This window comes from Rattus norvegicus, chromosome 2, assembly GCF_036323735.1.
Source record: "Rattus norvegicus strain BN/NHsdMcwi chromosome 2, GRCr8, whole genome shotgun sequence".
NCBI classification, from domain to species: Eukaryota; Metazoa; Chordata; class Mammalia; order Rodentia; family Muridae; genus Rattus; species Rattus norvegicus.
Genome location: NC_086020.1, coordinates 117,681,103 through 117,706,092, shown reverse-complemented (window position 1 = coordinate 117,706,092; position 24,990 = coordinate 117,681,103). Strand labels below are relative to the sequence as shown.

General features: G+C 40.9%; 1 protein-coding gene and 2 long non-coding RNA genes across 37 annotated transcripts in view; 1 reads left to right on the top strand and 2 right to left on the bottom strand.

Moving 5' to 3' along the window:
- Pex5l (peroxisomal biogenesis factor 5-like) overlaps window positions 1–24,990 on the top strand; it is a 213,574-nt gene that overhangs the window by 130,680 nt on the left and 57,904 nt on the right. For 8 of the 34 annotated variants that reach the window (NM_173152.3, NM_001393826.1, XM_063281419.1 and 5 more), the window contains 5 exon segments: window positions 3,387–3,491; window positions 12,919–13,030; window positions 20,613–20,807; window positions 21,902–22,025; window positions 23,202–23,298. In NM_173152.3, the coding sequence (NP_775175.2) occupies window positions 3,387–3,491; window positions 12,919–13,030; window positions 20,613–20,807; window positions 21,902–22,025; window positions 23,202–23,298 (633 nt within the window). 34 annotated transcript variants of the gene reach the window in all.
- On the bottom strand, window positions 1,583–3,436 carry LOC134485613 (uncharacterized). Its single transcript, XR_010063807.1, has 2 exons — window positions 3,285–3,436; window positions 1,583–1,671 (listed from the first exon to the last, which is right to left on the bottom strand). It is a non-coding gene; the product is annotated as an uncharacterized LOC134485613 (long non-coding RNA).
- On the bottom strand, window positions 10,871–12,553 carry LOC134485614 (uncharacterized). Of its 2 annotated transcripts, none has more exons than XR_010063808.1 (2): window positions 12,404–12,553; window positions 10,871–11,194 (listed from the first exon to the last, which is right to left on the bottom strand). It is a non-coding gene; the product is annotated as an uncharacterized LOC134485614 (long non-coding RNA). The 2 variants fall into 2 exon arrangements; XR_010063809.1 differs by having other exon boundaries at window positions 12,250–12,550.

The window sequence follows — 24,990 nt, the reverse complement described above, 5'->3', positions numbered from 1 at the left end:
GAACCATCTCCAGCTGGCTTCAGCCCCTCCTCTGAGCGGCAGGGAGTATATAGCAGCATGCCTTACCTCAAGACCTACGTTGGCTCCCCAACCATGGGATGGCCCCATAACTCAGCGTTGCTCTGTATCTTCCACTCCATCCCACCAAGGAAAAGCAGTAAATCGAAGTGGGGCTTTTTAAATAACAAGTGTTAATGCCATTCGCCAGAGCGCTGTGTCTTGGTGATGTATTCCCAATTTCCTAATGGTAGTTGAAAAGGCTGTTCTCAAGAATTGTTTAAAGAGCCATCATTTTATTGTTGAAGAGAGCAATGGTAAAGAAAGGAAAGGCATCACAGAATTCTCCAGCAAAGTACCAAGGACGATGTTACCCTTTTGTGTACAATGTTTTCTGGTTAAAAGCATCTTAAGAAATCCAGCAGGGTCGTGAGCAAAAGTGACTTTCATGTGAGATCAGAAAAGACATGTCTGAAATCATAGCCAAGGCTGTCTTAATGAGATAAACTTAATCACCTTTCCATCCACTTCCTTTCTGTTCCTGTTCAGACTAAGGTAGGAGTGGATGGCTTCATGTAGCATGAAGTATGTAACTTACCTCTTGCTTGAGTGTATCTCCACTTGTATTTTCATTCTGTTGTCTCCGTGTTGTTTGAAATAAGTCGGTGTTAACCTTCCGGCACAGCTCTGTTTGTAAAGTTGAACTGTTGGGTGTATGGGTTTCTTTGAATGTGCTAAGCAACTGACCTTGTAGAGAACCTCACACCATGGTGGCTCCTCTGCTAACACGGAGATCTACTGATGGCAAAACTGAACAGAGTTGCTATATCGCACACCAGCCACATTTGAAATGTTAGTAGCAGCGTCCAACAAACTAGGGGGAAAGTCGGCAACAGCAGCATGAACGGAGGCCATCACGTGACAGGGACAACAGGATGGGAGGGGTCTTTGATAGGAGAGTGGATACCCTGGGCACGGTAGAGTCTCAAATACCCTTTTGGCAGTCACAAAGACGTTACCCGCAGACCTCCGCTCTGTACTCAGACTGTACCACGTTGTTAAACAACAAAGCTCGTGGGGTGTTAGCTCTAAAGCCAACGTTTGCAAGGGGGAACTAACCCAGTATCATGACTCTTTCCAGGTAGTAGGTGTAACCTTGAAGAAAAAATGGCACTGTCTTCAAAAAAGTGACCTGACCCTGGCTTTGGTGGGTTTTTCTGCAAGAAATGCAAAGCCCCGCATGTGTTTATGATTCAACCTTTCAGCCGATCACTGCTTTGTTCTAGAGTTCAGCATGAAAGGACTAAATTTTTGTTTGGTTTTTGTTTCTGTTTTAGTAAAAAAAAAAAAAAAAAGCATGTCTGTTGCTAATTTAGCTATTATAGTTGCACATGTAAAACTTCTCTCTTTGTAGTTTATAGATTGGTAGCATTTCAAATAAAGACATATTTTTTTCAAAATTCACCTGAAATTTTTTGAGATGCTTATCAATTGATATTCTTCCTTCTCATCGCAAGAAGAGTCTAAGTTATTGCTTCTCGATTATACCTTGTAATACTAGACTTGCTCTTTTACATATAGTAGGGGTTTGAATATAAGCATGCCACTTTGTTTATTGCTGTAATATTAGAACGACTTAGAGCATGGAAAGACTTCTTCGCAAATGATTTTGCTCTTGAAAAGAAAAGTTGCAGAAATAAATGTTATAAGACAGTTGTTTTTATAATTGAGGATAGCTTATAAACATAGAGTAAGTTAATAACATGCACTGTTTCACTAAAACTACATAATATCTGAAGGACATGTTAAATGGCTTAACAGTATCCCAATACACCTTTCCCCAGAATTCAGAACTGTGCTATTATTTATCTTAAGAAAGCCACATTGCCTCATTAAAGAGGAAACATGGAACATCGTTTCCCTTTATTCTCTCTGCAGTCAGTGAGTCTAAGGATCAAGGCCACGTGGTCTTTGGAGAACACATATGAAAATTATTACTGATAGATGCATCTGAGAAATAAGTGATCTGGTACTTGCTATCCCATCTTTAAAAGGAGCACATGGTCATTTGATAATACAGTCCTTAAGCCAAAACAAAGTTACAGAGCTATAAACAGATTCACACATCTTAAAGTTTATCAACTGTACAAAATGGTTTCCATAAATATAAGGTGCAACGGGCTCCATCTCAGGAAGTTAGAACCTGAGTAAATGACAGCTCCCTCCTAAATGGGACCCACTTTCTAGATGTCCTGGGAACTCCTAAAGGGCTAAATATAACGTAAGCCCTTTCCTGCTGCATCAGGTGAGGCTAGCGAGTTTAGTGAGTTCTACAGCTAATTCCCTTCCCAGGCAACAGCACAACACACATGCATGCGCACACACGTGTACACACATACACACAGTGCCTGTCTGTGTGTCTCTTTAGTTAAGACAGCTACATCTTAAGTAGATTGACAACACAAATATTATATGTTCTTAGTATAAAAATGATTTTCTCCAGGGAGGTTCTGCCAAGAGACCTGAGAAAAATCAAAGCTTTTGTTTTGAAAACATTGAGATTGTTGGGAAAGTAATGTTTTGTTTTGTTCCACGATGACATCCCCATGTTTACTCTCATAAACTTGAGAGACTGGTCAACTCAAAGGGGCAGAAGGCTGACATCCCTGGTAACTCACAGTTCTCCTTATCTGAGACAAAATGACACCAGAGACAGCCCCAACAGGATTTGCCTCAACAGGAATGTTTTCCTTGAGTATTTAGAAAAGTCTTCAATTGACAGAAATTTCTAAAACTGTATTGACATTCCTTGGTCTCAAAGACATTAAAATTAGGGGAAAAGTACTCAGGTGAAGACTCAGGTTAGCTCATCTCACAGAACCCCCTGCTGTGTGAAGCCACCATACAATATTTACAAGGGGATATTTATAGACACCTTGAGAAACTCCCTGAAACATGAGACTTCAAAGACCACCAAGCAAAGGCCCTCAGCAAATCAGAGACTGGCCCTAATCTCTAGCCCTAAACCAAAATATCTAGGGGCTGTCTAGTCATAATTTACAAATGAATACAACAGGAAGTCAAAGCATGCTAAAATCAATACTATAAAAATATATTCATATCATGTTCATTGCCTTCAAATATATTATACATATAAAAACACTGTGTCAATCAGGTCCGCTGTAGCGGGTGAGAAAGTAGCTACCTACAAGTTCACAAATAATCTTTCAGATTTTGTGTGTTTTCTCCTCAGCCAAAAGCCTCAAGATTCCCTGGCAGCAGCCCACCTCTTCACTCATGTCGGATCGCTCTTTAAACATTAGCCTGTCTTGTCATAAATAACTTCAAGACGCCTCCTGACACATTCGTTGTTGGTTTCACTGTTGTAGGGAAAAGGCTCTAGGGCTGCAGATAAGGCTGTTGCCATGGTGATGAAGGAGATACCGAGGGAGGAGTCTGCAGAAGAAAAGCCCCTCCTTACTATGACATCACAGGTGGGCAGACCCATAGGGTTCCTGTAGGAAGCTGACATATGTTAATGTACCAAAAATGTGATCATCAGCTAAAAAAAAAAAACAGTAACTCAGGCCAATCTTTTTATAGCAGTTTCAACGAAACAACTGTACAAATATAAATGAGAGACAAAATTGAAAAACAATAGTTCTTGATCATGAATATTAATTTTCATTACTCAACATTAGTTTTAAAGATTAAGACAATATCTGTACAACACTCTACTTCTTTAAAAGGAGTCTTGTTAACTTTGAGCAATACCAATAACAAGCAAAAAAAGAAAAATTGAATTCCTGAATAAATCCAGTCATATTATATACATATGTCAGTTTACCAGTAGATATGCTCTAGATTTTCTTAAATGTTAAATATATTTCTGTTGTGACTTTGCATACTACACATCCGTCTATACATATTTATGTTGATAACGAAGTTACAGGGATGAGCCGGAAGTCCCCACATCTCCATGCAGAAAATGGCTCTCTGTCCCTCCCCACACTTGGTGGCCTTGATAAGGAAACATCATCGCCATTTCAAGCATGAAAGGGTCATTTTCAGCCTCTATTGCAACACACGTCTCGGAAGGCATGCTGAAACTGATCCTGCACATGCCCGGGGACTCCCGAAGCACCCTGTAAAAGTCTCCATAAATATCTATAGCCCTACTCATTGCCACCCTGTGCAAGTCTCAGTTTTAAATTCTGAGATGAAAAATATTTTTCTTGCATTTATCTTATAATTTAGATTAGGTTGTTATGTTAAACATTTCATTTCTTCCATAACACATTCGTAAAGTGCAGTGATTCTCTCCCGATTACGCACCCGCCTAGAATTAGAAAAACGGCCATTTACAGCCCCGCGAAGCGCATTTCTGTCAAATGCTAAATTATGGTAGCTTATTTTCAGAATATCAGCAGATCTGGTCCCCAGCTGCTGCCAACATGTGTGGTTTTATTTTATTCTAAACACCACGTTGTTAGTAATGAAAATTATGTAACATCAAAATTGAATGAATTTTTAGATTATTAAAGATTTCCAGGAATGGGAGATAATTTTTTTATGTTGCGAGAATGGTTCTGTTGTTGTCCATAAAGAAAAGATGCTGCTTCTTCTGTGTAATCGAATCCTTTACTGAGTTGACATAATGAAGTCTATACCATTTTACAATGATCACCTGCCCATCAGAGTAAGACCTTTGTGTATAACATATGCAAGATATCCAGCCCACAATACATCTGTGAATGATTGGCAGGTGGGCCCTTGGCCTTCCTCACAGGTGATGAGGCACACAGCTATGCCAGTGTTGACTCTTGTCAACCATAGCCCCTTGGGATATCACAATTAAGACAGGCTCCAGTTGTCTCAAGGCCTTACCTTTTGCTCTTCTATCCCAGTAATCATTCCCACTTTTATGATATTGTCATTATAGTCTAAGCCTGAATTTAAGATTTCATGTACAATGATATTTTTGATTTTTTTAATTTAGAGAAGAAATCATAAATATCATCATCCTCTCACATTCAGAACATTTGTGTGTGCCCAGTTCCTTGGAAATCTCTGTCTAGTGTCATGTTGACTGTTTCTGAGACTCTGATTATGACTTCACTGCATGAAGATTGTGCAAGGCTTTCCTCGATGCTTTGTACTGGCCAGCTTATGAATCAGCAGGCAGACTTCTGATTCATAGCATGTGGTGCACCTGATGTAATGATAACTCTATGGAACTCGGTGACAGCTATGATAGAATAATTTCTCAATCAAATGTAGTTTTATTAGCTGATAATGTCCTTTACATGACACACAAGTGGCTTTTCCCCTGGTGCGAGCCAGCGGCATGCACAAGCCATAAAGAAGCAGAGTGAGCTGAAAAAGTGAGTACTTCCCACGGCAACCACAGCACCCGGTCCGTCTGCCATGCCGCATCTGTTAACCTGTGTGGATGTCCCAGTGTCTTGATATGTTTGTTCCAGTGTCTCTTGTAAAGTCCCCTATGGCATAACACTACATGTTGCAGAATACAAGGGCTCATCTTCATCCCTGGTTTATTGACGCCAGCAGTCACATCATAGATGCCAGATTTGTCTGAAGCCAATTGCTACCCTGTTGTAATAATCATAAAAGATAAATACAGGATGAGCCAGTGTACTACGTTACCTTGTTCAGTAACGTTTCCTCAGCAGCACAGTATATCAGCCCTTTAAGATTGTGACTACAATGGCTTGCTCTAGAATTTTAGGTGGCCATAGCTAGCCATTCTCCAGTTGAGGCACCTTCAACAGACGGAGCAAAGCAGGGGGATTAGCCAGATGATTTCATTCCAAGCCTAGACCCAAGAAAGTGTAATTACTAATTCTGCTGTCCTAAATTAATGCTAACTCAAATAGTTTGTAAACAGGCATGGCATTGGTGAAAGTTTTGAAGGAAAAACAAATAAATTTCCAAATCTTTAAAGAAAAAGTTTCTAATCCAAATGCATGAATCCTGTGCTGTCCAGTGCTATGGTCACTGACAACTGAGCACTTCTGGGGCTTCTGGCATTTGAGACATGCTGCAAAATTTTTAAGAAGGTGAAATGGTTTTGAAGGGCTAATTTGAAAATATGGAAACTATCACATTAATAATTTTTATTGATCACATGTTGAAGTATTTGGGATATGCTGAATTAAATAGACTATGTTATTGAAATTATTTTTACTTGTTAATGAGCACTGAACATTATTATAGTGTAAAGCTCTTATTGTTTATATAAAACAGCACTGCTCTAAACTGTAATATTATAAGCAAACCAATTTTATGTATCTGTGTACCCAAAGATTATCCCATTGAAAGTAAGGATTCCTTTGTACAAGGCTAATTAATACATTCCTCTCAGAAGGAAACTTGAGAAAGTTTCATTTTGACAAATTTGGTTTCCTGGTTTGTTTTTTTTTTTTAAATCAAGGTATTCCCAGCTCCTTTTTCCTACAAAGCTCAGTGTCTTAGAACTGAGTTTCACATCTCTTCTGCCTAAAGGGCATTTTTCTTCCTCCTCCACCTGTATGCTTTATCTGTTCCCACTTCTTACACACAGTAGGATTTAATTTTAGTCCTTGACTGGGAAAACATTCTCAAAGTCACTAATCATTGCCTTATTTGGGTTCCTATCATCAACTTAAAATGATTGCCTTAATGATGCCTACCTACCTCCTTAGAAATAAGACTACCCAGCTGTGGGATGGTGTTATCAGTTCCTTTCTCCACAAATGGATTAATGTTATACACCTAACTGTCCTGCCTGGAGAAGACTGATCTTAATCTAAAGTCAAGGATTTAAAGGATGTTTGACGATGATAAGAAGCACTAACACAGCAATGTGGCTGGGGCCTGGTCAGTTTTATGCAGGGACCTAATGCCCTTTGGTATCACAGTAGGCATAGGCAGGCTCTGAACTTAGACTATTTAAGGTATGTATGACTTATGCCAATGTGACAAACATGAGATTATTGATCAGTTGTTTCCCAATTATAGCTGCCCTGGTTTTATTTCTGTTGTGGCAAATACCCTCACAAAAAGCAACCTGGGAGAGAAAAGGTTTACAACTCATTACAATCATCAGGTTGCAATCCATTACTGTAGGGAAGTCATGACCGAAAGCTACAGTATGACATCTACAGTTGAGAGAGACAATATATGCATTCTTGATTGTTCACCCTTAACTAGTTTTCTCCTATTACTATTTAGACTCTCCTTCTTAGGGAATGGCACCACCCACAGTGGATTGTGTCTTTGTACCTTCATTAACAATCAAGACAATCCCACACTGACATGCCCACAAGGTCAACCTGATCTAAATAATTTCTGATTAACACCATCTTCCCAGGTGTTTCTAGGTGGAATCAAGTTGACAATTAAAACTGGCCAGCACACAAGCTTTATTGTTTTAACTTTAATGTTATTAATTTTAAAATAATTTAACTTTAAAATTATTCTTAAGTGTTGAAATGCTTAATTATCAGAGCACAATATTCACCTTAAGTGAAACCAGCAGTGTTTTCATGAACTAATGTTTTGTATACTGTTTGATTATCTGACATGCATTTTGCTTTGTTGTCAATATTTAGTAATATATTAACACAAAATTTTCATTCTATTTCTTTTAATAAAGCATCTAAGTTAAAAGATTTATTTAAAGATAAGGAAGTCAAATTTTAGTCACAAAGTAAACAACAAAATTTATTTAGAAGTAAAATATTTTTCCAACGTGGCTATGAATTTGAAAAGGAGTGAGGAGGGTTTGGAAGGAGGAATTGGGGAAGGGAAATGATGGAATTATATTATGATCCCAAAAAAGTAAAAGAAATATTTTTAAGCAAAACATTGCTTTATAATTTGATTCAAATAGATCACATAATAAATGTAATTTTTAAACACTAAAACTAGAGGAGGTAAAAAATGAAACTCAGGGTATTTCAAATAAAGTTTTAAGGCCGCACTCCATTAGAGCTGGGTGAGCTTCCTGCATCTATGTGGCAACTTCCACTGGCCATATCAACTGACCAGTCTTAATAGGTCACAATTCAGTTGAAATCATCTAGCTGAATATTTGATTACCAATAAAGTATAACCACTCAATTGTCTTTTGAATCCTGATTGACAAGGAAGCCCTTTATGCAAGTCCCCACCTACCCTCTTCTTCCATAGTAGTCCCCGTTTCTGTGTCTGCTGACATATTTTCCCTCGAATTCTCCAGATTCGGGTTTCTGATTTAAAATCAGAAGCAGAGTAAGGCAGTTATGTCTTAAGGAGGCTTTGCCCTCCCGTTCACCTATGTCCATGTCCTTCTTTCCAGAGGGTTGGCACTGGCCAGCATAGTCCTGAATGTCCACTGCTTTGCTTCAGATGTTAGTTCTGGGCACTCTTCACCTCTTGGTAGCATTACAAATGCTTCTTAGGTACCACCATGTTCCCCATTTAGAAGACACAATTCTGGAAGGAAATGGGTCTGAATGTCTAGGTTAAGGCTTTCTAGGACATTGTTAAGCATTATGAAAGACCACTGATCTCTCCATGGGTCACTCAAATTCAGTGTGAAGTCCAAGATGCCCACAGAATCATTCTGTTGTACAATCGGCCAGTTAGCTGCACTAAAACTGGTCCACATTTATTAAACCACTACTATAGCATGCACCAAAGTTTCTAATAAAATCTCCAATCTCATGGTAGTTGTAGTCTAATGAGAAGGAATTCGTTAAAACTAAGACAATGATTCCAAATAAGCAGAGATATGGAGATGATTCCAAAAGGTGCTCACTGCCCTGCACTGAAGAAGACTGAGGTGCACCCATCACAGGGACTCCTGCAAGAGAATTAAACATCCATTACCAACATGGGGTCTATTTGTATGCATGCTTGGAATTAAAGCCAGAGCCTTGCACTTGTTAAGTACATATTGTGTTACTGAGGTACAGCCCCAGTGACCTCTGAACTGATGCCAACACTGAGAAGAGATCATAGTTCAAAAATGGAAGTGTAAAGGTGTGAACAGAGCAAGACAAAATCTCACACCTAAGAAAGTGACCTTTCTAAACTCACCTATGATCATCTGGCTAATCTAAGAATCTGATTATCAAAATCACGAAGACTTGACTCAGTTATTAGCAAAGAACTAGGAACCTTTGTGTCACATTGTAATAGCTCCAATGTGCTTTGTACCCTAAGCCTTAAATGAGGGAAGATGATAAAGTGTTTTCAAATGAAATGAAGTAAATCTAAAAGTCAATAAACCTTCTCCATCTGATGAATAAGGAAAGAATGCACGGCATACAATTTTAAAGTAACGATTAGAGGGGCTATTTTAGATTCCACTCAATTCCAATTACCTTTATGACCTGAAGGATTTATTTATTCTTAAACTACCACAAGAAAAACCATCTTCTTGTTTAAGGATGAGGAGGAGGCATGGGGTAAGCTGACCCAGCCTAAACACTTAAAAGTAGCACTTGTGAGACTAAAATAATGCTAAGTCCATAAACTGGAGATGCGATTTACTTGGACTATGTGAGACACACATGTGTGTGTCTTGTGTTCTTGCTGAGCCATTGTCTCATTTGTCAGCCATTTCTTGAACAACTTATTCATGAAAATTCCCTACCGGAAGCTGTGAATGATGTAATTAAGTGTGAGCTGCAGTTGCATCTAAGCTCGGGCCCTGTAAGGGAATCTTCCGTCATCTCCATGACGTCTCTCACCTCATCTTCCACATTCACCAAGGCCCAACCTCTTTCTGACCATTTTAATGGCTGTTCCCTGCTCTCTGTCATCTGATCTTTCATCTTCTTCACCTGGAATCCCAGCACCACTTCAGCCAGAGCACAGAGCACCGCCACACTCCTCTAACCTGGGAAACGCTAACTCTAAAAGCTGTTCACTGTGTCTTCTTGTTTCGTATCTGTGGAGCAAAACCTCAAGAATAACATAATGATATGGGGTGACTGGCACAGTGTTTTCATCAATCGTGGAGTCAGCAGTGGTCACTGGACATTGAGGAGGCACCAGCCTGCAGATGCAGGGTCTAGAAGACTGGAAAGCAATGACTCTGAGCTGGGCTTCCTGGAACCTTTCTGAGCCAGCATCCCCTGGTTCCCTTTCTTCCTGTGCTGAGTGAACCCAGATGGCCACTGGTTCTTCCTCTGGGAAATCCATCTGAAATTTGACTCAGCAACAACAACAAAATTCTATTGCCCTTGGCAAGCACGCTTTCCTCAAGGAAGCTCTTATCCTATAGTGCCTTTCACTTGTTTTTCCATTTGGATATTAATATAAACAATGTTTTTTTCTAGAATTCAACAAATAAATAGGATGGTTTTTCAGCATTCAGAAATTATCTACAGAAGTTGAAGATCCCAATATTCTAAGCTGTAGTAACTCAGGCCTGTTCCACATGCCACATGCACGGAATCAGGATTCAGGCATAAATTCATAGTTCATCGCTGTTTTGGAAAGGGGAGTACCAGAAAACGGTTCTTGAAATATAACTTGTATGTATCGACATTAAAACTGGTACAGGTTGAGAATTCCTAATCTTAAAGCCTAAAGTCTGAAAATTCTCTATGATCCACAACCCATCATGCTTCAATATGAAGCCACAAGTAGAATCCCTTGACTTCAAATGGTAGGACGCTGCCAAAACACAGGCAGACACACAGTACCTATTACAAAATCTCACCTCCAGGCATGTGTGCAAGGTGCATATGACATAAAAGGGAACTTTGTATTTAGATAAAGGTCCCATTCCTAAGTCAGCCTCTCATGTATCCATGAGCATTTCAAAGCTAAGCGGTATCTAAATTCTTCTGTGAACTGAAATGCTACAGCGAAGAAATACCCAAGTCATACTTTTTTAATCAACACAAAGAGAATTTAGTTACATATGCGTATCTGTTCTCGAAATTAAACATCCCTTGGAAAAGTCGTGTTTGTCAAAGAATCAGGATATTCATACTTTTAAAGTGACAGTTGTGTTGCGTCTTATGCACATCAGTTGAAAGGCAGAGAGAACTAGGGCCAGTGGCTGGTAATCAGAGCACACAGCTCTGTTAGAGAAAATCACCCCGAGTATTGTGGGGTGCCATGTTTGATGGTAACCTTCGGCCTCCATAAATCTTGACACTATGGTATCCACAGGAAAGGTCCGTTCCATTAAATACTGAGGGTGAGAAAAACAAGTGACATCAGTACCCCTAGCATGATGCCTGAGTCCTAGAAACTGTCCCCTGCAGAAAGCTTGTGCCCAAACTACTGTATGAGAAGCCGACCCAAACACAGAATCACTGGATGTTAGCAATTTTGTCACTTTCTGGTTTGTTATATGCCTCGCCAATGATTTCAAGTACATTTTAAGATCATAAAATGGACTTTTATGCAGGAAAATATTCCAGCTAATTCCTAAACTTGACTTTTCCATGGCATTTTTAAAAATTCAAATGCCTTACCCAGAAACTACAATGAGCTCAACCTTAAACTCAACACTTGAAACTATCTCACAACAACAAGCATGATAATATTCAAGGGGAATGGAGAGAAAAGGCAAAGGGACCAGAATTTTATTCATAGGCTAAAGGAATCTCTTTGAAAATAAACAAATTAAAATGGTTAAAACCCACAGCCACCTTAGAAAATGTGATTTCGAGTGAAACATGTCTTGGTATGTAGTAACATTACAACTGACAATAATTGAAGAATAGGTAACAGCATTAACTGAAACCCCAAAAGGGAGTATTCCCTACGATATTCCTCAAGAATAGCCACAAATGTGCATGAGAATCAATGTTTAATTCTCTATAAAAAGCTCTAGTGTAGGTATGGGGTTCGATGTGTTGAAGTACCAACAGTGTGCTTGGATGTCCTGTCTGATGACCGTGAACTACTTTATTGACCCTGAACCAGAGGAACAATGGCATGAAAATGCACGTGAGGCATTCTAAAGTATTTCAAAACCTCGACAGGTTAGTTATTAAAATTCTAGACACTTTGAGGCACATCTTTTCTGGACCACAAGTAGAATCAAACAACTATGCTGTCTCCCAGAAAACTGAGACTATCAAGTTTTTCTCTCTTAGCCATAGAAAACCTAGACTCAAAATGAAGCACCAGAACTGAGAGTGTAGAACCCACTGCTAGCAATTAGGACCCTCTGAACTTTAAGTCTAAATAAAAGGTTCTTAAGTCATAGAATGAAGTAATGGTAAAATAGAATCGTACCTACAGGAATCTATTACCACAGACTGAAGGTGTTCACAAACACCTACTAGATGCCCAGACAGGTGATATATAATATTAACTTCTTCTCTCAAATAAAATTTGTTATGTCCTACAAAACCATTCTAAGAAAATGAAAGGGTTTTTTTTGAGGCACCTTGAGCTATTAAGAAGGAAAAAAAATCAATCATGTTCATCCAGTCAACCAAGCAGGTCCATGTGTGTGTACATCTCACCCACAGACATCATCATGTAGCTAGTTCTCATGAGAGCCCATCACCATGGAGTCTGAAGCCACTGTTCCAATGCTTTCTAGAACTTTCAATCCAAATATAGAGTGCCGTGAGCCCATAGCAACTGTGATGGAACAGGTGTCTTTCTCACTGTGTTGAAATTAGATGATCATAAAGCCACTCCCGGAGGGCGAGACACAGGCTTAAGCATTAATACTGAAGTTGGCTGCATCAAAGATATATTAACAGTGCTGAAGGCTCATTCCCTCCCCGTGGTAATGTTTTGTTTTTCTCTATTGCCCCACCCCATTATTTATTTATGTTTGTGTTTATTTCAGTAGGCTTGCTTGTCCCTTGTGTTGCAAGGCTGCATTTTCATTTACATGCGTCCACACTTTAACAGGGAAGCCCTTTGACATCTGTGTCCATTTGTTCTCAGCTGGTGAATGAGCAACAAGAAAGCAGACCTCTCCTGAGCCCCTCCATCGACGACTTCCTCTGTGAAACCAAATCCGAGGCCATTGCAAAGCCAGTGACGTCCAACACAGCTGGTAATTCATTTCTAACTGTGCTCAAGTGGAGTGCATTTTACCTACAAACGCAAATATTTTTCCTCTGGGAATCTTGTTAAAGAAGTAGAAGGGTTGCGGTATTTATTTATTTGTAGGTGTGGGCATTTGCATATTGCAACATACCCAGAGGTCAGAGGACAGCTCCTGGAGATGGTTCCTTTCCACCAAATGGGTCCCAGGGATTGAACTCAGCTTCAGGATTGGCAGCAAACACCTTTAACTGCTGAGCCATCTCACAGCCCCTCCTCTAGACATTTTAAGTGGGGGGAGGGATAATATTTCCAACCAAGTGACACTGAGGGCGTAAACAATTCAGCATAAATTAATAAATGACTTTTGATATCCTAAGAAACTATACAGTTTTGTAGACTTTAAACATACTACTGTTCTCACTTAGGTTCTGGTACATACACTTCTGCATTTACCTCTCTGTATTTCAGAATCCACCATATTCTAAGGGGAGCTGCTATATCAGAGTGAGATTTTGCAAATTCAGCCTGATGGTCCAATTATTTTTGCAAATATTTTGTGAAACAAAAGTCCAACAAAATAAAAAAAAATGTGATCATCTTTCTGAGTAGCGTTAAATGGTTATTAAAATACCCTATAGACAGGGAATAGTGTAGAGCCATTTAAATGTGCCCCTTGTTCCCTGATTTCTCATGCAAATTATCTGAACATTCCCATGTGCACATACACTTCTGGAAGTAAACCTCCTCCACAGAATGCCCTCATCTCCTCAGCGCTTGGCACATATAGAAATGAGCATTCATCAACATGAGGAATGAGTGCTGCCAGCCACTAGCTAGATCTACAGTTCTCCGACATGCCTCCTTGCCATATCTACCTCATTGGGGCAACACTCATGTTCAAAGATTTGCACTTCAACTAATAAGAAAAGCATGGTGTTTGCGGACAGGAAACCACAGATTATAGTAAATGGACGGTGCCCATCAATATGACCTCTCCCTTTCTTCTTAAAGTGGTCCTACTTTTCCACAGTGGCCTCCACTGGCAGGCCACTTACATTTTCACTACGTTGAATCAAGTGAAGAAAATCAGACAGAGAAAAAAAGGTGATTTTTTTTTCAGACCACTAAAAAATTACTACAGAAAGAACTCACGGCAGATGATGGCAACAGAGGTGGAAGAGTAGATGATCTGAACGTCTGGGAGATGAAAACTCATGTGTGCTCATCCCAGCCCTGCATCTGGGGCGGGCTTCTACTCTCCCTCATCCCTCTGGGAACAATAGCTGAGCCTTGGTTTCCTTATCTAATAACAGTACGATCCTCTCTGTGGAAACTGCTTGAGAAGATGAATGAACCCATCCAGGGATGTGTTGACAGTAGCAAACTCTAGCCAGGGAGGTCATCCTGATTGATATCGGGGGGACATCTTCTTGACACCTCCCTCTTTATTGCTTAACATCACATCAGGTGATTGCTTCCTAAATCCAGCTGTCACTTGAGTGCTTGGGAACATTGAACAGTGCTCGCTGCTTTTGAAACAGGACATCGAATGAATTCGGACTATCAGATCTGATTAGTCCTAACCTCTGAAGCTGGGGCTCAACCCTGTAAAATTGTAGAATACCAGAAAATACAGAGCCTGTGTCTTTCAACTGCAGGCAATGCCACAAGGGTCAGGGTACCGAGGAAGCTCATTCTTGCCTTTCAATTCCCCCTGATGAAGAAACTAAGCCACTTAGAAGCAGCCCATCCCGAGGGCCTAGAAGTGGCTCAGTCAGAGAACACTGGCTGCATAACCATAAGGACCTGAGTTCAATCCCAGAGGTCATGTTAGAAAAAATAAAAAAATAGACAGGGAAGTATTCACTTATAATCCCAGTGCTGGGGAATGGGTACAGAAGGCTGAGGTTGGGAGGGGTTGCTGGCTTGCCACAACTGAGACAATAGATGACAAAGTAGTGAATCTCTAAATATCAAACCAAGGCGTTGACCAGACACATCCCTGCAGGTTCTTGGGAAGACATTGCTCCAGGACTCTCTACTCCTTTCTATTGGCCCTTTGTAACAAGAGTATGACTCTGCCTTTCACATGTATTTTGTTTGTGTGCTGATCATATTGTATCTGTCTGCCCACCTACCTATATCCAAATTTTCCTTTTACATGAGGATATCTGTCATCCTGGAACTGAGTCCAGGCCTCTTTCAGGACAGCACCTTTAGTCACATTTCCAATAAGGTCACCTTCTGAAGTGTGGATGCTTCTACCTAGGAACAAGGGGGTGGAACCCCATTCAATCCATAATGTAATATTCTGAATCTTTTCTGCCCTACAGTGATTTCCAATAATACTGTGCTGGACACATTGTTTTACAAGCTTAGAACTATATCTCAAGGCAAAAATCACTATAGTTTTTAATCCCTAACGAGTGTAGTTCTTACAAAAATCAATACAGAGTAAACGATGTAAAAAATATTTTTCCATTGTGATGATTTTTTCTAACAAATTTTAAAAGAATATATTTTATTGCTTAATAAGAGAAAATAATTATATATCTATGACTGATTTTTTTGTGTGTGTACTATGATAGGAATTGAACCCAGGGTCTCCTAAATGCTAAGTATTCCCGGCCTTTTTCTCTTTTTCACTAAATTATCCAGGCTGGCCTTGAACTCACTCTGTATCCTAGGAAAACTGTGATTCCCCTGTTTCCCAAGTAGCTGAAATTACAGACTACTGCACCAGACCAAGCAAAACCCTTGATTTTAAACAAGCACATACATCGATATTATAATGCAGGCTGATAATAAGGCATGTCCTGAAAGTCATTGAACAGCAGATACTTTAAATGACTGTATTGTCATACCTGTAGTGTGACAAATTTTGCAGTATCTTGTATAGTTTAACAACTCTGGCATATGTTAAAGCACAGGACAGACGCTTTGTCAGAAATCAAGAAGAAAAGGAGGTCCTTGCTATGATTTATGAAGTCATATAACAGCAGGACATTGAGTCATTAAACCAATAGTTACTTTGGAAGGAACACTTTTCATAGTTTATAATTTTTTTATCCCACCTGGAGTTAATATATCTATGTTTGTGGCTTCTATACATAAACTGCATAATAAAATATCTCAACTATAATATTAGTTAAGATCAGGTTTTAGGGTGCGTTTTTATGAAACTCACCAGGCTAATGACAAGTCTCAGGAAAGCTTAGAAATCTGGGAAGCAAGGACTGGAAGAATGGCTCAATGGTTAGAGCATTTGCCAGACAAGCTAGCGTGAAAGCCAGAGTCCAGGTCCCTCAGGCGTTGGCCTGTGACCCAGCTTCTGGAGACAGGGTCTCCAGAACAGGCTAGAAAGGCCCGCTGTGCTGACAACTCTGGGTTTCACAGGTCCTTCCTCAATAAATAAGGAGAAAGAGCAATTGGAGGTTATTCCTGGTATTAACCTAGGATGGCCACGTACACCCACACATGCAGAACATGCATAGGCAGCACATACACTCGTGCATATATGCATATACAACATATACAGATACATATGGAAATGGAAAAAGAAAGAGCTGAGGAATAAAAACAATGACATATTACAATAAAGAAGAAAAGGTTGACTTAATTCTTTAAATAGAATTCATCTATTTGGTAGACATGTTTGAAACTTCCTATGATTACCTAAGTCACGCTTCATCACAGTGTTAATAACATTATGTCTTCCACCAACTTATCGAAATAAGAATTTCCTGTTTCTCTTGGCCATCTCACTATGTGGCCCTGGTTGGCCTGTTGCTCAGAGATCTGCCTCCTCCTGTGCCCTTAGTGCTAGGATTAAAGTCAGGTGCCACAATACTGACCTCAAACAGTACTTTCTTCTAGGTGCTCTTCTGTTCTGTTTGAGTAGCCCCTTCTATACATTTTCCAAACATTCGCAGTGGCCTGGGAGAGCCCTCTGGTCTCAAAGACGATCTATTTCAGCTGTCCTTGAGATACTTGGATATGGCCATTTTCACGTGTGTTGCCTGCCATCGTCAGGAAATGTTAGCCAGTGGAATTTGGTTATCCAAAAGAGACAGTTTCTGAGACTACTAACATGCCTCAAACCTTGCAACTGCCAAAGAACCAGGAGTTTAAGGGGCAAGGAGAGCTACCATAGTATGAGTCTGCTACCTCCAGGCTCAGTCAAATTTTAGATAGGTTTTAAATGGAACGCCTGTGTCTGGGGCTCAGTGGGGACACTCACTGTATTAGCTTCTTATTGCTGCTGAAACAGGGCACCCAAGTAGTGTGGGAAAGAGCACGCCTCTGTATTTTACATTTCTGGAAGTCAGAGCCATTAGGGACGACTGCTCTTGGATCACAGATGTGTGTTGCTTTGCTTGCTCCCACTTCAGAGGATGCCAGCAACTGTGGACTTACACTTCCCTCTTCTGTCACCAAGAGCAGCTTGCATCTCAGATTCATCTTCATAGTCCCCTCTCACACTCTGATCCTCCTAGATTCTCCCCGTGAGCACACTTAGACAATGGGACCTACAATCTGTGACCTGTACATGGTGACTGACAGGGGCCAGGGTAGAAAAGGCTGCAAATGCAAATGTAAAACTGAAGTGCTTGGGAGGTATTTCCTTGGTCCTGCCCTCCATGTATATATACATGCATACTCTGATTCATACACACACGCGCACACACGCGCACACACACACACGTATGCATGCTCTGACTTACATGTGTATGTACATGCATATTCTGAATCATGTATATACACATGCACACTCTGACTCGTTTGCATGTAAATGCACAGTCTGACTCACGTATATATGCACATGCATACTCTGACTCACATGTGTATACATATGCATCCTCATGAACTCTTGAAAGCAAAAGATTGCTGTACTCTTACCTTGGACACAAAAGTTCTAGGACCCAAACCTCCACGTGTTTAGGAGAGTTTTGTAAACTGGATCAAGGCAGTCGGTGAAGCAGCAACTCTTCTGTGCTCAGACATGCCTCGTTTGAAGCGCTTGAGCAGCTATAAGCCCTCTTCTTAAGCCTTGGCTACTGCACACTTCACACAACAATGCACTGTCTCCTCCAGAAGCCTAAGGCTGCCCCAACCATCTCTGCTTTCAAAGTTACCCTCCTAGGGGACTCTCAGCCTCAAAGCCGTTCAACCTCTAAGACGCTGCTACCATTAAATGGGCAGTTAGTGGGGCCTTTGTGCATGCCTGGCTCCAACTTCACATCTACACAGAAAACAACAAAGCCACCAAGAACAAACACAGAAAGGGTCCACGGTGCTTCAGAGTGGACCATATTGAATGGCTGGCTTGAATTTTCAGTTCACACGTTCAGAAACAGATAGAGATTAAATCAAACCCCTGGCTACTATTCTGTAGCAAAAGTACTTTCAAAGCACAAGTTTATGATTCCTAGAAAATTTACTTCTAAGAGAAGTTTAGGGGCAAGAGGCTAATTCTTCATTGTTTGTACAATAGGTAAAAAGGATATTCCTTCCATCATAAAGAAGTCTTACCGAGCCTAGACTCCAATAGTGTCTAGAAATTTCATTTAATCACTCAGTGGATAGGAAGTGTGTGCAGCCCTGTCTTGGCTGCCTGCTGTGCTTAAATTCAGCTTAGCATGCTACTGACTCAGTTCTGGAAGCTTCTTCCGCCCACTTTGTTCTGACTCACAAGCACTGCTCTCTCCAAGCAGCTCATTGTTAGAAATTGGCTCCCATCTTCTCAAAAAAAAAAAAAACACTGCTACAGTGAGCTGACACCTTGGGACCATTTTGTGATAAGTTTACTTCATAGAATCCTCTGTGGAGACAAAACCTTTGTCACTTCTTGCTTTATCCACAGGAACATTTCTTCTTTCTCACTGTGTGTAGATTTGACTGTGGCTTGAAACAGAACACAAAAAAGAAAACTGGCAAAGACTAAATAAAAAAGAGGAAATTGGAGAATTGTTGCAATTTGGTCCCTCAAAAATGTGTTTGTGTGTGCGCATGCCCATGTATATGCACACAAGCTCACAAGCGCAAGCATGGACATGCATGTGCATACACTCATGCATGCACACGTATTACTGGAAATGAACCAAGCTGGGCTTGTGAATGCTATTCAAACTGTCCCACTATACTACACTACCCTTTCCCCGGACTGGAATAGCATTTACAGAGTGAATAGTTAGTGTAAGCCTGGTACTTTGTGTCCATTGGATCATTCAATCTTCATCCCACACTTATAAGACTATTGATTCTCCATTTTCAGATTTGGCAACTGGAGCTCAGGTTGCCCAGAAAATTTAACTCAAGACACATTAGAAGTATGATGGTTAGGAACTCATTTTAGTCACACACCAGAGAATCACCTGGGGATGGCTAACTCGTGGACATATACAGGCAGACTGTACATGACTAAGGAACCTCCCCTTGTGAACTCAGTGGAGCTCTGCCAAGGGGGCACCCAAGTAGAAAGCAGATGGAATGAGGTTGAGCTATCAATCACACCCAATCTCCATCCAGAGGACAAGCTGAAAAGTCATGATATTTGTAATTGGGGAAAGTGCTCTAGTGGTTGCTGTAGACTGTGTGGTCAGCACATGAGCTCCACTACCCACTCTTGCCTTTCCCAAACTAAGGGAAGTCTCTTTTGAAGCCACCAGGCCAATTACACACTCAGTTTCTCCAGCCCAAGGTGAGAAAGAGCTGACTCTTCTCTTGGCTTTCTGGTTCTCAGGGAGAGCTTGTCAAATATGAGTTTCTTGTACTGGGAAAAGAACAAGTCACAAAGAACTGGAGAGATGGCTCAGTCATTAAAGGCTAGGCTCACAACCAAAAATATAAGAACAGGTCACAAAGCTGGCCTTATTAATTCTGACTTGCCTGAGCATACATAAGAACATACTCTTATCTCTGCCTTCATTAGAGTATTTAGTACAAAGAAATCAACCCACTAGGAAGCACAGGTATAGCCCTTTTATAGCTGGTTGTCTGGAATTACAATTGGCATATTAAATGTCAAGGCATTAGCCTGCATTCCTGTCCATCACACGCATTATAAAACCCCTCTCCAGTGAGAACCAAATGCATTTCTGATCCTAATCTGTCCTGTCAACATAGGGGCTACATGTGACCAACTGACACACTTACTTTGAAAAAAAATACGGGGGCTAGAGACACCTCAGTCGGTGAAGTGGTTGTCTTGTAAGGACAAGGCTCTGGGTTTCATCCCCCAGAAACCATGTTTAAAGAGAGAAAAGTAGAAGAGTAGACATGGTGGTGTGATCCTAGCCCTGGGAAAGCAGAGATAGGCACATCTTTGGGGCTCAAAGACCAGGCAGACTAATCTACTTGTCCAGTTCCAGGACAGTGGGGACTTCATCTCAATTAGACAGTGACTAAGCACAACACCTAAGGTGGTCCTCTAACATCCACACCCAGGATATTTCCACACATACATCCTGGATCATACACACACACACACACACACACACACACACACACACACACACACACACCAAACAAATAGGTAATGATAACTATGGTAAGTAAATGGCTTCTCTTGCCTTCTTCTATTCCCACAGTGTTGACCACTGGCTTGGATCTCCTTGACCTGAGTGAACCCGTCTCTCAAACCCAAACCAAAGCCAAGAAATCAGAGTCCTCATCGAAGAGTTCATCCCTCAAGAAGAAAGCTGATGGCTCTGACCTCATCAGTGCAGATGCTGAGCAGAGAGCACAGGCTCTCCGAGGGCCAGAGACATCATCCTTAGATTTAGGTAAGGCAAAGGTTTGCAGTAGCTATGGCTTAATTTGTCTGGTTGGTGCTGATATGACAGTCAAGTTACAGATGACCTTAAAACCGTGAACATATGAGCAGGAAAGATAAAGCTCTTTCAGAAAGCTTGGAAGAGTATAGCATTTTTTGTGCTTAGATGAGTAGCCATGAGAGCTCGGCTTCATGAAACCTAGTGTTGCTTCAATCACTTATGTGTTCTCCCCAGTGGACTGAGCATGTAGTGGGTGCCAGGCATCTCTCTAGGCCCGGGAGCTAAAATTAAAGGAAAGTGTACATATAACTTTCTAGGAATTCTCAGTTTAGCCCAACTGAGAAGCAAGGGAGACACATAAGAGCATCATAGGACTTGGGGACATTGGGACAAACCATTCTTAAGATAATGTCAAGATGGTGATGACAGCTATAAATACTCTTCACTGTCAGCTTGTAATATCCAGGAACAGCCCAGCACCATATACGTGTTTGACCTCATCATTACAACTCCAACATACATGAAAACCAAGTTTTAAAATTTAACTTGTCCAAAATCTCAGAGCTAGTAACAGAGTGAGCTGGAAATGTGGACCTGATCCTCGTTAACTTCAGAGCTCAAACTCAAACTTTCATCTACACACTCCACATCCCCCTAAGAAAGGACAGTTTGCTGCTTAGTTCATGCAACCAGGCAAATCAAGCAAGTGTGTGTGTGTGGTGTGTGTGTGTGTGTGTGTGTGTGTGTGTGTGTGTGTGTGTGTGCTCATAAGCCTATGTATGCAGGTGCACGTATGCACATGTGTGTACATGGGCATCTATGTATCAGGTAAATGCATATAGATTCATAAAACTAGGTCCTGAAAATAATTTTACTTGATTGCTTCAACCGTAAAAGTAATCCAACTTCTCTTAATATGTCTTGTTTTTATTTAGCTGCATGCATTTTATTTCATTCTCATGTGCCCTTAAGAAGGTAAATCTTAGCCCTGGGTCTTGCACACAAGCACTGAGTATTGTTTACCTGGAATCTCGATCTTAATCAATCTCTTTTTTCTTTGCTTGGTCCTGGGCTTTCTCCTCCACTTTCTTCTTCCCTAGTAGATATTCAAACACAACTGGAAAAATGGGATGATGTCAAGTTTCATGGTGACCGAACAAGCAAGGGGCACCTCATGGCAGAGAGGAAGTCATGCTCTTCCAGAGCCGGATCCAAAGAGCTTCTGTGGTAAGATGTCCTGACACCAGTGAAGAGCACCTTACACTGGCTATATGGGTGTCCTTGTCATGTCTGGAAATAACCAGTGAGCTCAGTTAATCCAGATACCTAAGGAATCTGGATTAAAATAGATATCTAGATTAAAATAGAATAATAATCTTCTATATGCTGTCACTTCCACAAATCACTTTGGCAAATTGTAAAGAAAAAGAAAAAGAAAATTTAGTCATAGAGGATTGGATGAAGAGGTCCTGATTTGATAATATTAATAATTACGTAACTAAGCGATTAATAAACAAAATGTGGAGGGGGATATCTAATGGATCTTTGCAACAGTGGTAGTCATGTTGTTGTTGGTTGCACGACTTTCCCGCTCTCTCAACAATCCACTGCCATTCACTGTAGTAATTATAGATGAATCATGGACACTCAGGAAAGAATGTGTTTTACCAGGTGTATTAGTTGCTTTCCTGTTGCTATGCTGATAAGACACAATGAACCAAAGCAATTTGGGAAGGAAAGGGTTTAGTTCACATTAGAATTCTCAGGTCACAATGTAGGACTGAGCCCAGAGCACTGCTTATTGGCTTGCTCTCCTGCCTTGTCTCAGCTAGCTTTCCTGTACAATCGAGGACCACCTTCCTATAGGTCGCAATGCTCACAGTGGGCTGCACCCTCCCCCATTAAAGGAGAAAAATGTCCTCCATACAGGCCCACAGGCTAATCTGATGTGGAAAATTACTGAAGATTCCCTTTCCCCAAATGACTCTAATTTGTGTCAAATTAAGAAAAAGTAACCAGAATGCCATGTTTTTAAAGATTTGAATAGGGTGGTTTCCTGCTTCTCTCTCCTTTGCCCTCATATAAATCCCCATATTGGAACAATCCAGACCCACAGAGATCTACCTTACAAACTGACTGATTCCAACAAGAACAGAACACTATTTTTTCAAAATATAAAATTTCCTATAAAAGAAAAAAAAGTATCTCATTCATTTCCTCTTTGTCCATAAGTCAACTAAATTTAAAAGAGAAGTTATAGCTATCAGCTTGTTCAGATTCTGCAAGTGGCAGTTATGGAGGACACTTACAGAAGTTTATCTCTGGCGAGGGCCTGATTCCTGGCTGGGCTCCTGGCTGGACTTGTTCTTGCTGTACATGAGTGTCCTCACTGTCTCCTTGCAGGTCCTCAGAACATAGATCTCAGCCAGAGCTGAGTACCGGGAAAAGTGCCCTCAACTCCGAGTCGGCTTCTGAGTTGGAACTTGTGGCTCCAGCACAGGTAATAAAAGTGAATCTCAGGAAACCCATCTGCTCTGGCAGAAACTGCACCGTAAATATTTTATTTGAAATTTGCACAGAAAGTTTGAAGTGTTTTTTCCCAAACTTTGCATTGCAAAGTGTGTTCTCACCCCGTAGCTGTCTCGGTGCTTAGAATAACTGATTGTATACACTTCCATGTATTTGGCTGGGAAACGTGTTAATGAATTCACTGTGTGCTTAGCACATTTCCCCTATGCTACCATTGACTGTCCCATTTATTTGGCAATACAAAAATCTGTTCTAGTCCAGTATTAGCTCTACGTATGTAAAAGAACACAAAGAAGAGGAAACAACCTGCTGGGTGTTCATTCACATCTTTGCCCTGTGGAGTAAGAGAATATACCCAGGATTCTGCCACATTAAAATAAATTGTCTGCTAAGGATTACACTATTCCAGCACCAGCAGTAATGGCAGCCATGAGAGCTACCCCCAACTCCGAGAGTGCCCAGGAGAGAGAGCCATAGAGACTTACTGGTTGCTTTTCCTGTGTTATACCTAAATACTCAGTGATCCTGTGCATCGTACAAATTTTTAATCCCAGTCCAGGGTTTCTACCCCACCTTTCACCATTTAGTTCCTAGATAAAAGACACTCAACTTGTATTATTTACAATAAACCCTAACCAGCCTAAGAGCTGGTCAGATATCTACTCTCTTTGCTATTAGAATTTACTTTCCTATAGATCACCCCAAGTTATTACTTACTCTGTTTCATCTGGACTGCTCTTAACTCCAATTGTCCAGCCCTCAGGAACATGTTTTCTTGACTCTTCTAACCCTCCTAACTCTTCTTCCTGTTCACTTTCTTCCCTTCTCATGGGGATCCTCCTACTACCCCGAAGCCCTGGAACCCTAAACCTAACCTATATCTAGCTTCCCAGCTATTGGCTCTCGGCATCTTTATTCACCAATCAAAAATAACTTGGGGGCATGGTCACACAGTATTACTTGGGTCTACATGCAGACTCTCTCTTTTCAGGGCAACCAGGTCTTGGGGACGTGCCCTTAGCATTACAATACACAGCAAAAGGTCAAACCTCAACGGCTGTGCATTACTGTAATCTTCATTATAAAGATACTTCTCACAGGAGCCCCTGAGTCTCAGTAAACTCAGCCATGGCTTGCTGGGGTACCCTAGCAGAAAGAAGTAGGATGTGAATTCTGTCTGTGCACACGCTTGGCACTGAGTTCCTCAGCAGGCTTCACTATCACTGTTTACTCCTCCCCTGGTTCTGAAATGGCAATCTCTAATTTTCTATCCCTGGGACATGTTTTAAGGCCTTGCCCTTCAACCCCAAATGTGTGCACATTCCTGCCTTCTATGATCCAACTGCACTGAGACTAAATATGGGGGGAAATGCGCAAAAGAAATGGTCTAGAATTTGCCACGGCATGTGTTGTGAGCCCCAGGGGATGTAAAGATCTGACGTGAGATAGGGCAATGATTGGGGCTGACCACTGGCCCAGCAGGAAGAACACACACTGTTCTTGCAGAGGACCTAAGTTTGGTTCTAGCACCCATGTTGGTTCTAGCTCACGACAGTCTGTAAGAGGGATTCAACTCCCTCTTCTGGCCCCATAGGCTCCCCTCAGTGTACTGGTATTATTGTTGGTTTTGAGAGTTTCTAATATAAACTTGAGCTGTCTGGTC